At 56.1% G+C, this 13089-nt stretch overlaps 1 protein-coding gene across 8 annotated transcripts; it reads left to right on the top strand.

Annotated features, from left to right (window-relative positions):
- Positions 1 to 5387: 5387 nt before the first annotated feature.
- On the top strand, positions 5388 to 12928 carry BICDL2 (BICD family like cargo adaptor 2). Of its 8 annotated transcripts, none has more exons than XM_079791766.1 (11): positions 5388 to 5447; positions 5990 to 6107; positions 6712 to 7006; positions 9522 to 9737; positions 9871 to 9987; positions 10094 to 10240; positions 11068 to 11259; positions 11368 to 11517; positions 12186 to 12316; positions 12546 to 12666; positions 12755 to 12928. In XM_079791766.1, exons 3-11 carry the CDS (start codon positions 6725 to 6727, stop codon positions 12914 to 12916), a joined length of 1518 nt encoding a protein of 505 aa, XP_079647892.1. In that variant the 5' UTR covers positions 5388 to 5447; positions 5990 to 6107; positions 6712 to 6724; the 3' UTR covers positions 12917 to 12928. The 8 variants fall into 8 exon arrangements, with proteins under 8 accessions (XP_079647892.1, XP_079647897.1, XP_079647895.1 ...); XM_079791769.1 differs by having other exon boundaries at positions 5414 to 5447; positions 5995 to 6107; XM_079791770.1 differs by having other exon boundaries at positions 5420 to 5447; positions 5998 to 6107.
- Positions 12929 to 13089: the final 161 nt, after the last annotated feature.

Genomic DNA, 13089 nt, shown 5'->3' with positions numbered 1-13089 from the left:
TGAGCCTTCGGGGAAGCTATTCATTACATTATTCCTGCAACCTTTCTTTAGGTGTGAAGCGTCTCAAACCTATTGATTCCACTGATTCACACAACATAGTTGTATCTCAGAAGCATTATGCTTAGCTTATCAAAGAAGTTTATAGTACAGGCACAAAGACCACATACTATACCCTGAGTGGCCAGATTATTATGATCTCTGAACGCAAATAATCTGGCCACTCAGTATATATATATTAGAGGCCCGGTGCATGAATTCGTGCATGGGTGAGGTCGGGCCAGCCTGGCCAGGGGGAGGGGACATAGGCTGTTGGCTGGGCTGCCTGCTGGTCGAACTCCTGGTCGAGGGGACAATTTGCATATTAGCCTTTTATTATATAGATATACACTGAGTGGCCAGATTATTATGCGTTCAGAGATCATAATAATCTGGCCACTCAGTATATATGATTCTATTTAGAGAGCATTCTGGAAAAGACAAAACGACAGTGACAGAAAGCAGATCAGTGACCACCAGAGGCTGGGGTGGGAGAGCGACTGACTGCCGAGGGTGATGAGGAAGTTCGTGGTGACGAAAGTGCTCTGTGTCTCTTTGAGGAAGACGCAGTGGCCACTGCAGCGAGCTCCGTTCGTCCCGCCCACTCCCGCTCCTGACGCACCGCTGTTTGCTCTCACAGAAGAACAAGTGGGTCAGGAAGCTGGACCAAAGCCACGGCTTTAAGACACCACGGAACCAGAGGTGGCGAATCACCGAGTTAGAAGTACTCTAACCAGCCGCAGTGTAAAACCTTCGACTTGATCAGAGGCGAAAAGGAAAAGAATCTCAAACTGTAAGGACCAGTTCGGATGTCTGCCAAGACTCTGGGAATCACTGCCAGAAAAACTCCCTGTGGGGAAGGTGCTAACACTTGGGATCGTTTTCAGAGGAGGATCCACAAGTGGGTCATTGACTTACACAGTCCCTCTGAGATGGTTATCAGGTTACTTCCACCAGCATGGAGCCAGGAGTCCAGGTTAAAGTCACCATTGCAGATGTTCAAATCAACCTTTTAAATAAATTGACTATCAGCTGTTTTTTTTTATTGATTTCAGAGAGGAAGGGAGAGATAGAAACATCAATGATGAGAGAGCATCAACGATCGGCTGCCTCCTCCCTGCTGGGGATCAAGCCCGCAACCTGGGCATGTGCTCTTGACCAGAATTGAACCCGGGACCCTTCAGTCCACAGGCCGATGCTCTATCCACTGAGCCAAACTGGCCAGGGCTATCAGCTGTTTGTTTTTTTTAAAAAAATGTGTTCCATATCATGATTGTGGTGGCAGTTACGTTACTGCATATACTTCTCAAAAGCTCATCAAATGAAATACTTAAAATTGCTTAACTTTATTATATAAAAATTGTTCCTTGGAGTAGGTTGAATTGTGTCTCCAAAAAACACAAATCCCAGTCCTAACCTCCAGTCCCCAGAATGTGACGCTATTTAAAAAGAGGGGCTCTGCCTTGGCGTCATCCCCTGCGCTGAAAGGTCGCCCATTTGACTCTGGGTCAGGGCACATGCCGGGGCTGCAAGCTCCATCCCCAGAAGGGGGCATGTAAGAGGCAGCCGATTGAAGTCTTACTCTCAGATTGATGTTTCTCTTTCTCCCTTTCCCTTCCTCTCTCTAAAAAAGAAAAAAAAATCAATAAAAAATACTTATTTTTTTTAAAAAGGGTCTTTGCAGATGTAAGTTAAGTCTCCAGATGACATCATCCTGGATTTAGGATAGGCCCTAAATCTAGTCATTGTGTCCTTAGGAGAGAAAGTAGGGAGCCAAACCAGCCCAGGGACACAGAGAAGACCAAGGAGGCAGAGATGGAGTGATGTGTCTATGAGCCTAGAAATGCCAGGGGTTGCTGGCAGCAGCAGAAATGGGGAGAGAGGCACAGAATAGATTTCCTCTTAGGAGCTTCTATAAGGAACCACCCCTGCCCACACCTTAATTTTGGTTTGGCCTCCGGAAGTAAGAGACAGCCAATTTTTGTTGTTTAGTAATTTGTTACAGCAGCTCTAGAAAACAAATACCTACCTCAATAAAGCTGATTTTTTTTTTTAAGTTGGGGGAAAAAAACAACAACACTCGGAAACATCAGGTTAAACGCATAAGGAGCCAGGTGAGGGTCTACCATGTAGGCACAGGCCAACCACTTCACCTCCCTGAGCTGGTTTCCTGTTTGAAGGGTATGAACACATCAAAGTGTTATGAGGATAAAACACATTCTAATGTGCGTGGTGAGTCACCTTTGTGGCTAGGCTGAGGATCACTAGCATGGCCTAAATGCTTGTACTTCAACCTCATTTAATCCTCACAACTCTACGAGCTGGAAGTCGTCACACCCATTTTACAGATGGTGAAACTGAGGGCTGCAGAGGTTAATCACAGGCATGCACAGCTGAGAAGTGGCCAGACTGGGATCTGGACTGAGGTTACTGACTCATTTTTGGTTTATGGGTTGACACCTGTTCCAGCTCCGGGGTGGACTGTGAATCTCTGGGGAGCCAGGCCTTGACCATTTCATCTCCAGATGAGCCCAGCGCCCCGCCGGACAGGAGGAGGACTGGGGAAATGTGGGTGTGGGTGAATATGGGTTGGGCCCATGGTGACCTGGCATTTAGAAGGGGTCAGCCCTGCAAAGTCCACCGGGTTGTTACCACAGACGCCAGGGCGGTACAGGGCAGCTTTGCTGGGCAACAGAGCTCCCAGACCCCTCTGCAAAGAATTGGCTCTTCTACTCCATGGTGGCACGAAACCTGTCCCAACCCCAGGGCCCAGGAGTTCCAGCACTAAAACACGCCTCCAAGGAGTCTGCACCCATTTTCCCACAAATCAGTAGTCCCAGCTCCCACATTCTTATTTTTCTAGGATCCCGCCAGATAGATCTCTGTTCCCCATGATTCAGGCATCCTTACCCCAGCCAGAGGGACACAGGACCCCCTGGAACTGACAGGCAGAGCTGGATATGCACACCTCCACCCACCTTCACCTCCAACGGTGTCATGTGGTAGCCTGGCCTGAAATCAGCGGGGAGGGAGTATTTACTCCACAGAAACTGGCAAATGCAGCAAATCCAGGCTTCCTTTCCCCCAGACAGCCTGTTGTTACATAGGTACCAGCAAACCACCGCTCCCAGCCCTCCGTTTGTCACGGCTCAGCAGGCCAGGAGTCCCCGTTACAGGAACCCAGGGGGCCCTGGAAGGTTGAGGAGATGAGACAAGCCACCAGGCCACAGCTAGGACATCACCTACATGCTCAGGCTGCATCGGGCTGGACGGTGGAACCCAGCCCTAATCCTCCGGGCTCCATTCGAAGGCCTCCGTCCCTGACTAGAGAGCACCAAGCTCTGTGCAGCTGGGAGCTGAGAGCACCAAGCCGGGAACCGCACAGGCAAGTCACTTTGGCTGTCCTCCCCTGCGGCACGGGGAGCACCCACGCTGAGGTCACACGTCTGCAGGGCGCATTCAAGGTCTGTCCATGTGACCCCAAGCAAGTCAGACCCTCCCTGAGCCTCCGCATCCTAACCAATAAGATGGACATAAGAGCAGTCCCTGTTTCATTAGGGTGTCATAAAAGTAAGGAAGTTGTGCATTTGTGCCTATGAAAGAGCTGACTTAGCAGAGTGCTTAATCTGTGTTAGATGTGTTATTATAATTGTTAATAATTTCCCATCCCAAACCACAATGAGATATCGACTCACACTTGTCAGAACGGCTATCATCAATAAGTCAGAGAGCCCTGGCCGGTGTGGCTCAGTTGGTTGAGCATTGTCCCGGGAGGTCACCGATTCAATTCCCTGTCAGGGCACATGTCTGGGTTGCAGGATTGATTCTCAATGGGAGGTGTACAGGAGGCAGCAGATTGATGTTTCTCTCTTTCTCTCTCTTTTCTTCTCTCTCTAAAATCAATAAAAACATACTTTTAATAATTAAAAAAAATATGCCCAGCATGTGGCTCAGTGGTTGAGCGTTAACCCGTGCACCGAGAGGTCGCAGGTTCAATTCCTGGTCAGGGCACGTGTCGGGGTTTTGGACTTGATACCTGGCAGGGGGTGTGCAGGAGGCAACTGGTCAATCAACATTGATGTTTCTCTCTCCCTATCCCTTCCTCTCTCTCTAAAATCAATAAAAACATTTATTTAAGAAAATATTTTTTGCCAGGACTGGTTTGGCTCAGTGGATGGAGCGTCAGCCTGCGGACTGAAGGGTCCCAGGTTCGATTCCGGTCAAGGGCATGTACCTTGGTTGCGGGCACATCCCCAGTGGGGAGTGTGCAGGAGGCAGCTGATCGATGTTTCTCTCTCATTGATGTTTCTAACTCTCTATCTCTCTCCCTTCCTCTCTATAAAAAAAAAAAATATATATATATATATATATTTAAAAATATTTTTATTGATTTCAGAGAAGAAGGGCGGGGGAGGAAGAGAAAGAAACATCAATGATGAGAGAGAATCATTGGTGGGCCACCTCCTGCATGCCCCACCCTGGGGATCGAGCCTAAAACCCGGGCATATGCCCTGACTGGAAATCGAACCGTGACCTCCTGGCTCATAGGTCAACACTCAACCACTGAGCCACACTGGCTGGGAAAAAAATTATGTTTTGAAAATAGTCATGGGAGCCCTAGCCAGTTTGGCTCAGTAGATAGAGCGTTGGCCTGAGGACTGAAGGGTCCTGGGTTCAATTCCAGTCAAGGGCACATGCCCAGGTTGTGGGCTCAGTCCCCAGTAGGGGGCGGGCAGGAGACAGCCAATCAATGATTCTCTTTCATCATTGATGTTTCTTTCTCTCTCTTTCTCCCTTCCTCTCTGAAATACACACACACACACACACACACACACACACACACACACATATGGGAGGCAACCAAATTTTTGGTGGCCTTGTTTAAAAATAATCATAATAAAATAAAAATAGTCATGGGGATGTAAGTAAAGTACAGCATAGGGAGCATAGTCAGTAATATTGTAACTGCTATGAGTGTTGCCAGGTGGGTAACAGAATTACTGGAATGAACACTTTGTAAGGTATCTAAATCACTAGGTTGTACATTTGAAACTAATATAATAGTGTATGTCAACTGTAATTGAAAAATAAGGAAAAACATATAAACAAATGATCTTCTATCCCATAGGGCAGTTGTGAGGGGAAAGGAGCTGACATCGATGCTCAGCGCAGAGTCTGCACACAGTGGGTGCTCAGTTAACGGGCCCTGTTGTTTCTGACAGTACCAAGATGGTCAGTGCCTCTGACCTGGGGTGAGGGGACTTTCCTTGAGCCCCGCCTGGCCATTCTGGTCACCAGGGGGCGCCCCCGCCCCGCCCAGGGCACCGCCCCACACCTGTGCACCTGGCGCCGCCTCCGGAAGAAGGGATCGGACGGCAGGGATCTCGGCGGGATCCCGGCATCGTCGGCGGGTGAGAGCCTAGGGGGCGCTGAGGACAGGGGCCCGCCAGGCTTCAGGCTGGACGGAGCCGGGGCGGGGGGTGTGGTTGGCTCGGGGCTGGAGGCACCGGCCGGACCCCTGGCGCCGGGAAGCATCGGACGCAGGCTGGAAGGAAGGCGGTGGCCGGGCTTCCAACACCTGGGCTGGGGGTTCGGGGGACTGTGGCCCCGACGCCTGGGTGGAGGTACTAAATGGCAGCTCAGTTCGGGGAGGGGACGAAGGGACGCACCGGCATCTCCTGAGCAGGCCGGGCTGCGGGGGCCATGCCAGGGAGACCCTGGGTCCAGCCTGAGGGCAGCTGGCCTGGGACTGCTGGGACCCCTGGGCTTGGACGCCTGGTGAGGGGAGCAGAGGGAGGGACAGGTGTGTGTGTTGGGGGATACCCCAGGGAAGCCCCTGTGTCCCCTCCCTCTGGAGTCCCTGAACTGCTAGGCCCTGGGAGGCCCTCGGGGAGTGCCCCGGCTCCTGTCCCCAGCGGCGGGCTGGGGAGTAAACAGGAACCTGGATTGGCAGGGCAGCAGCGGCTGGCACAACCTGTTACCTCGCCCTGCCTGGGCCCTGGGAAACCAGAGGGCTGGTGCCTACACTCCAGAGAGGACGGCTGAGCGTCTGGGCACCTGAGTTCTGAGGGGTGAGGAACCAAAGGCCTGAGTCCTGAGAAAACAGGAGGACAGGGCCAGGAGACCTGGGAGGGCATCCGAGTGCCGAGGAGCTGGGGACCTGGGCTTCTGGAAGAGGAGGGGCTGAATTGCTGGGGGCTGAGGGTCAGGACACCTCAGTTCCCAAGGCCCTGTATTCTTGGAGGGAAAAGGGTCTGGACTTGTCCCTGAGTCCTTAGTCCCTCAGAACCTGGGTTCTGGGAAGTCCCCCAGACGGTCAGGGGCTGGGAACCAGAATCCATCTGGGTTCTAGAAAGAGGGAGGCAGGGAGTGTCAGCACTGGGACAAGTCTGGGGGCAGAGAATGTCTGCTAGAGGCGAAGGCACCCATTTATTTCCTGCTTCTCTCTGCCTCCGTTTACCCTGGGGACATTAACTGAGCTGAGTGGCCAAGACACGCATCATTAACCCTTCATGGTCCTGGGAGGCCCTGGCTGAAAGACTGGGAGGGCCAGTGGACAGGTGAAGAATTACGGGAGGGCCAGGTCTTGGTGGGGGGTGGGGGGCTGTCAAACCCCAGGCTGCAGAGCAGAGTGTCCTGCAGCTCCCTGACCCACAGACCCACCTGTCCCCCCAGCACTGCAGGCACCATGAACGCCCCAGAAGGGCCAAGCTTCCCGCTGGGGCTGCTCTCTGGCGGCGCCTCCCCAAGCTGTGACGAGGGCTTCTTCCCCTTCGTGCTGGAGCGGCGGGACTCATTCCTGGGAGGGGGCCCAGGGCCCCAGGAGCCCGAGGACCTGGCCCTGCAGCTGCAGCAGAAGGAGAAGGACTTGCTGTTGGCTGCAGAACTCGGCAAGATGCTTCTGGAGCGCAATGAGGAGCTGCAGCGGCAGCTGGAGACGCTCAGCGCCCAGCACTCTGAGCGAGAGGAAGTGAGCTGGCAGCAGGGGTGGCAGGCAGGGGGCAGGGTGGGCAGATGGAGGGCAGGTGAGCAGGGGTGGAGAGCCAGACAGGGGGGTGCTTCTGGAATAATTCGGGACTGGGCCCGGTCCCCCCCGGCTGTGTTGTTTGAACAGGGGCTCTGAGGACAAGTCAACACCTGGATTCAGACCCCCGGCCTGACTGTGTGACCCTGGGCAGGCTGCGGGCCCGCTCTGAATCGTGGGTCCACCTCCTCATTAGTGTAGTGCAACCCCAGCCAAGTTACTGGGAACCCCCTCCCTGCCTGGCTCTGGGCTAAGCACTTTGCATGCATCATCTCAATTCTCGCTCAGCCTTTGAGGTAGGAACAACTCCTTCCTCTGCCCAGCTTCTGTTGTCAGCCACACTGTCACCTAGGGTCACATCTGGCCCCTAAACACCCCGGGCACCCCCACGCCGGGATCCATGTCATCAGCCCCACCTGCTGCCCTGAGCCCAACCTGAGTAGCTTACCTCCCTGCACCTCTCCAACAGGCCAATTAATGGGCACCTAATGGGCATCTCCACAGAAGTGGCACTCTTCATTGTGACCCATCACCCACTGTCCCCACCCAGCTTCCCACCTCAGCACCAGACCCTGAGCATCTCCGTGACCTCCTCTCCCACGCCTGCAAGCCCTATTGATTCTTCTTCTGAACGGGATCCTGAGGCGGCCCCCTTACCAGGTCTGCAGCCTCCCATCTGGTCACGTGTCTCTGCCCCAGACACTGCAGCCACCTCTTCACTGGTCCCCAGCTTCTACTCTTGCTCCCTGGAGCCCACGGCCTATGGGGCAGCCAGAGGGGTCTTCAAAATTTACAGATCAGATCGTTCCGGTCCCTGCTCAGATTCTCCCAATGGTTCTTCATCACATTTAGACTGAAATTGAAACTCCTCACCAGAGCCTAAAAGTGCTGTGGGCAGCTTCCCCAACCTGAGCTCAGCTTACCACCCCTCCTACTGGGGGGGGGGGGGGCGGCTTTTTCAGTTCCTTGAGTTGCAAGTTGGTTCCCTCAGGGCCTTTGCACTTGCTGTTCCTTGCATTTAGCCCTCTTCCTTCTTGCCCTGCAGGAGTCCATTCAAACATCACTTCCTACCTAGGGAGCCTCCACCCTACCCTGCTCTTCATTACTTTCCAGGGTTTCCTTACAGCCCTTACTGTCCCTCCAAACGACCTAGTTCAGGGGTCGGCAAACCGCGGCTCTCGAGCCACATGCGGCTCTTTGGCCCCTTGAGTGTGGCTCTTCCACAAAATACCACGTGCGGGCGCGCACGTACAGTGCGATTGAAACTTCGTGGCCCATGCGCAGAAGTTGGTTTTGGGCCTGGGCGAGTCTATTTTGAAGAAGTGGCGTTAGAAGAAGTGGGGTGTCGGTCGCATGTGGCTTGTGAGCCGCGGTTTGCCAACCACTGACCTAGTTCAAGCACGTGTCTGTTTGCTTAAGACCTCTGGACTCAAGCTGTTTGAGGCAGGGAACGTTGTGCTCTCGCTTACTGCTGACAGCCAGACCCCAGAACAGGAGGAGCCCAGGCAATATTGGATGGATGGATGGATGGATGGATGGGACTTGGTGATATTAAGGGACTTGCCTGACCACAAAGCAGCAGCAGAGCTGGGCACCAGTCAAGACAATTGGACCCCAATCCTGTGGGGTTAATCCTAGAGATGTGCTGCCCCCACAGTATTTGGTTAAAAACCTGGCTGCCTGGGTTGGGATTCCTGCTCCACTAATTCAGTGTGTGTCCTTGGCAAGGCATTGCCTCTCTGGGCCTGTTTTCTCATTTGTAAAATGCGGATGTTAACGATTCTAACTCTAGTGGATTAAACGAAGTAGCACAGGTAAGCACAGGGCCTGGCAGGACTACTGCTAACCACTGTGGCAGCTGTGGCTAGCGTCACTTTCCCGCTTCGATAATTAGAGAGTGGGGGCTGACTTGCCTGCCTCCCCAAGCTGGGTATCTGGGTGTGCCAGGCTTGCCCGCCCACTCGTTGGACAGGTTTGGGAGAGGGCGGACAGAGGCGTGGGGCCCAGCAGGGGCTGGCCAGGGTTAATTAGAGGGAGCTGGCTGGGAGGAGCTGGGGGAGAGGGGCTGAGCCGAGGCTGTGCAGAAGCTCAACCTCCAGAGCCCCTAGCTGTGTGGGACTATGGGTCGGGGCTTAAATTCTGCCAGACTCAGGCGCCAGAAACGGCGCCTGCGCCATCGGGTCCAGAAGCCCAGGCAGCAGCCAGAGGTGAGTGGGCATCAGGGAGCCCCACCCCATGGCCGGGGTGGGGGGGTGTCAGCCCCTCCTGTTGGGCCTGGAAAGTTCTCTCTACTGTGCCCCACCCTGCTCTCCTTTTCTCTGAATCTGCATGTTCTCTCTGCCTGCTTCCTCCCTGTCTCACAGACTCCCTCAAACTCTTCAGGTTGTTTCTCCATCTGGGGCTCCCTGTGTCTGTTCGTCTCATCTCTCCCTCTCTCTGACCTTCTGTCCTGGCCCCACAGCGGCTGCAGCAGGAGAACCATGAGCTCCGCCGGGGCCTGGCAGCACGGGGAGCTGAGTGGGAGGCCAGGGCCGTGGAGCTGGAGGGGGATGTGGAGGCCCTGCGCGCCCAGCTTGGAGAACAACGCTCAGAGCAGCAGGACAGTGGGCGCGAACGAGCCCAGGCCCTCGGTGAACTCAGTGAGCAGAACCAGCGGCTCAGCCAGCAGTTGGCCCAGGTGGGACAGCCTTAACCCATGCAGATTCCGGGGTCCCAGTTGGGGGGTGGGTGCCCTGGGATTGGTGGTGAGGCTTTGGCCACCTGAGGGCTCCACTGTTCCCCTCTCGCCCCCCCCTCCCCCCCCCCACCAGGCCTCCCAGACTGAGCAGGAGCTTCAGAAGGAACTAGATGGCCTTCGGGGGCAGTGCCAGGCCCAGGCCCTGGCCAGGGCAGAGCTGAGATCACGACTGGAAAGTCTGCAGGGGGAGGTGAGTGCCGGCTAGGGCTGGGGCCCCGCTGGGCCGGGAAAGCTGGGCTGGAGGCAATCTGGAGCTAGCCCGGCACCCCCGCTCCAGCTCTGAGGCCTTTCCCTAGAACCAGATGCTGCAGAGCCGCCGGCAGGACCTGGAGGCCCAGATCCGAGGACTGCGTGAGGAGGTGGAGAAGGGCCAGGGCAGGCTACAGGCAACCCACGAGGAGCTGTTGCTACTGCGGCGAGAGAGGCGGGAGCACAGCTTGGAGGTGACCAGTGGGGTTGGGGTGTGTGGGTGCATCCAGCTGGGGCCGTGGCCACTGTCTCAGGTCTTCCTGGGAGATGAGGCCAGAGCGGGGTCCATGGGAGCCCCAGCAGCTGGGCCACAAGAGCATAAGCATTAGCCCAAGGCCAAGTGGGGGCCATGGCAGGGGTGGTACACTCTTAGGATGCATCAGAACCAAGCAGCTGGGAGGTCAGGAAGAGGTTGAGGCGAGAGCTCAGGCCAGAGATGATGGGGACCTGGACCAGGTCTGAGGCAGTAGAGATGGAGAAAAGGGAATGAAAAGAGGCAGCGCTTCAGGGTCACATTTTCTGGGTTCTTATCCCAGGATCTCTTCTTATGTTGTGGAATACCCAGCCTGTTTCCCAATCTGTGGGCTGGCATCGTGATGGTATAGAGCTTTGTTGGGGGTGTGAGGCATTGAGCCCAGCACTGCTGGCTTAGAAGGAAGGCTCACTAAATGCTGGATGATAGCAGTTAAAAGACTGACTGGTCAAAGACAGGGCAGGGCTCTGAGAAGTTACCTTATGGGGTGTGGCTGGAGGGAAGGTGATGGAAAACTTTAAAACCCAGGCGCCTATCCGCACCCTGCTTTATAGGCGAGGAAACTGGTGTTGGCTAAGGGGAAGTGCACAACCCAAGGCCGCCTGGCGACCCAGGAGTGGGGGATCAGGCACCTATAGCTGGGGAGCGCAGACGCGCAGGGCTGCCTGGTCCTCCGCGGCACGCCAGCGCCCTCTATGGGCCTGCCGCGGAGTGCCTTGCGGGTGCACCTGGCTGACCCCCTGCGCTTGTCCATCGGTGCGTGCACAGCTGGAATGTGCGCGCTCCGAGGCCAGGGAGGCACTGAGTACCCTGCGGAGGCTGCAGCGGCGAGTTTCGGAGCTGGAGGAGGAGTCACGCCTGCAGGGCGCTGACACATCGGGGGCCTCGCTGCAGTCAGAGCTTGCCCATAGCCTGGACAGCGACCAGAACCAGAACGCAGATGGACACAGAGACGCCCCGGTGAGCTGGAATCCCACCGGCCATCCATCCGGGAGGGCTGCAGACTCCACCCCTCTTCCTTTTCCCACGAGGTTCAACACCTCACTGACTCATTCCTTTGATGAACAGACCACTCTGTCCCCGGAGACCCAGGAGGCATCCAGTCAACAGCCTTCATCCCAGGAGGAGAGCTTGGAGCCTCCCATAAAGAGAGCATCCCTGAGCCCAGGAGAGATACTGGAGGAGAAAGAGATGGAAGTGGCCCAGCTGCAGGATGAGGTGGGGAGGGGGGACAGTGCTGGATGTAGAGCCCTTCTCAATGTGTTTCTCTTTTCCATCTGTAACTCTGAGCCTTTTCCCACAAATGCCCCTCTCCCTGGATAATCCTTCATCCCAACAAACTTCAGCCATGCTCCAAGAGCCTGCCGGGCCCTGGCCCGTTTTGCTCAGTGATTACAGCGTTGACCTGTGCAGCGAAAGGTCATGGGTTCCATTCCAGGTCAAAGACATATACCTGGGTTGCAGGTTCGATCCCTGGCCCCTATCAGCATGCATGTGAGAGGCTACCAGTCAATGTATCTCGCTCACACTGAAGTTTCTCTCTCCCCCTCTCCCTTCCTCCTTAAAAAAAGGAGGGAGGGAATATACTCAGTGAGTATTAAAAAAAAAAAAAAAAGGTCAGCCTGTTTGCCACCTCCTCCGGGATGACTTCCTGGACTGCATTGCCCCCTTAGTCCCACCTCCCAATGCTTCTCCATGCACCCTTCCTGCAGGTTTATACCATCCAGGTAGCCCCACACCAGCCTGGGGGCTCAGAAGATTCACCTCCAGCACAGGGCCACAGCTGCCTGGGGTGTTTGTGGAGCAGGCAAGGGAAGGGTGGTGGAGAGCAAGGGCTTGGAGACCCAGAGGCCTACTTGCCTCTCTGCCTCCTTCCCTGTCTGCAGATCGCGCTTCAGCGGGCAGAGCTCCAGTCCCTGCGGGAGGAGCTGCAAAGGCAGAAGGAGCTGCGGGAACAGGAGGACCCCGAGGAGGCCCTAAGCTGCGCCCTCTCAGACAGGGAAGAGGCTGTGAACAAGTGAGCCTGCCTCTGCTGCCATTCACTAGCTCCCCAGCCGGGCTACAGTCCCCAGGGCACTCTGGTCCTAGACCTCACTGGTGACATGGGTTCCCATTTTCCCCACTCCGACCCAGGGGCCCTCCGACCTCCTTGGTTTCGGTGTTACGGGTTCCACTCCCACCCGGGTCCAGGAGCCCCCGCCCACCTGCTCGCCCTCTAACTAGCTCTCTGCCCCTGCGGCTTGCAGGACCCTGGAACTGTCCCTGGAGCTCAGCCGCGTCTCTCTGGAGCGGGACTCCCTCTCCCGGGAGCTGCTTCGCACCATCCGCCAGAAGGTGGCGCTGACGCAAGAGCTGGAGGCCTGGCAGGTAAAGGGCGGGGCCTGAGGGGGCGGGGCCTGAGGGGCGGGGCCCTGCGCTGACGCGCTCCTTCCGCCCTGCGGACCTCCCGCCTCAGGACGACATGCAAGTGGTGATTGGGCAGCAGCTGCGCTCCCAACGCCAGAAGGAGCTGAGCGCGGCTAGATCGGCCCCGAGCCGTCCAGCACCCCGCTTCTCCCTGCGCGGGGGCCCTGGGCATGCCGGCGGCTTCTTCAGCAACCTCTTCCGAAGGACCTAAGGGCCGCCGAAGGGGCCGGCCCTGCCATCGCTGGCTCACTTTCCTCTCTGGCCAATGGAGCGACAGGGCCCGGATTGTCTTCCAAAGGGGGCTGGTACCCTCCCAACTCAGGAAAGCTGGGCAGGGGCTCGCTGGGAGCAGGCCCCAGCTTTGAGGGTCAGGGGCCCCAGGTC

Source organism: Cnephaeus nilssonii (assembly GCF_951640355.1).
Source record: "Cnephaeus nilssonii genome assembly, chromosome: 2".
Classification (NCBI taxonomy): domain Eukaryota; kingdom Metazoa; phylum Chordata; class Mammalia; order Chiroptera; family Vespertilionidae; genus Cnephaeus; species Cnephaeus nilssonii.
Note: the sequence above shows the minus strand (reverse complement) of the source record. Positions and strands in the feature narration are given on the sequence as shown.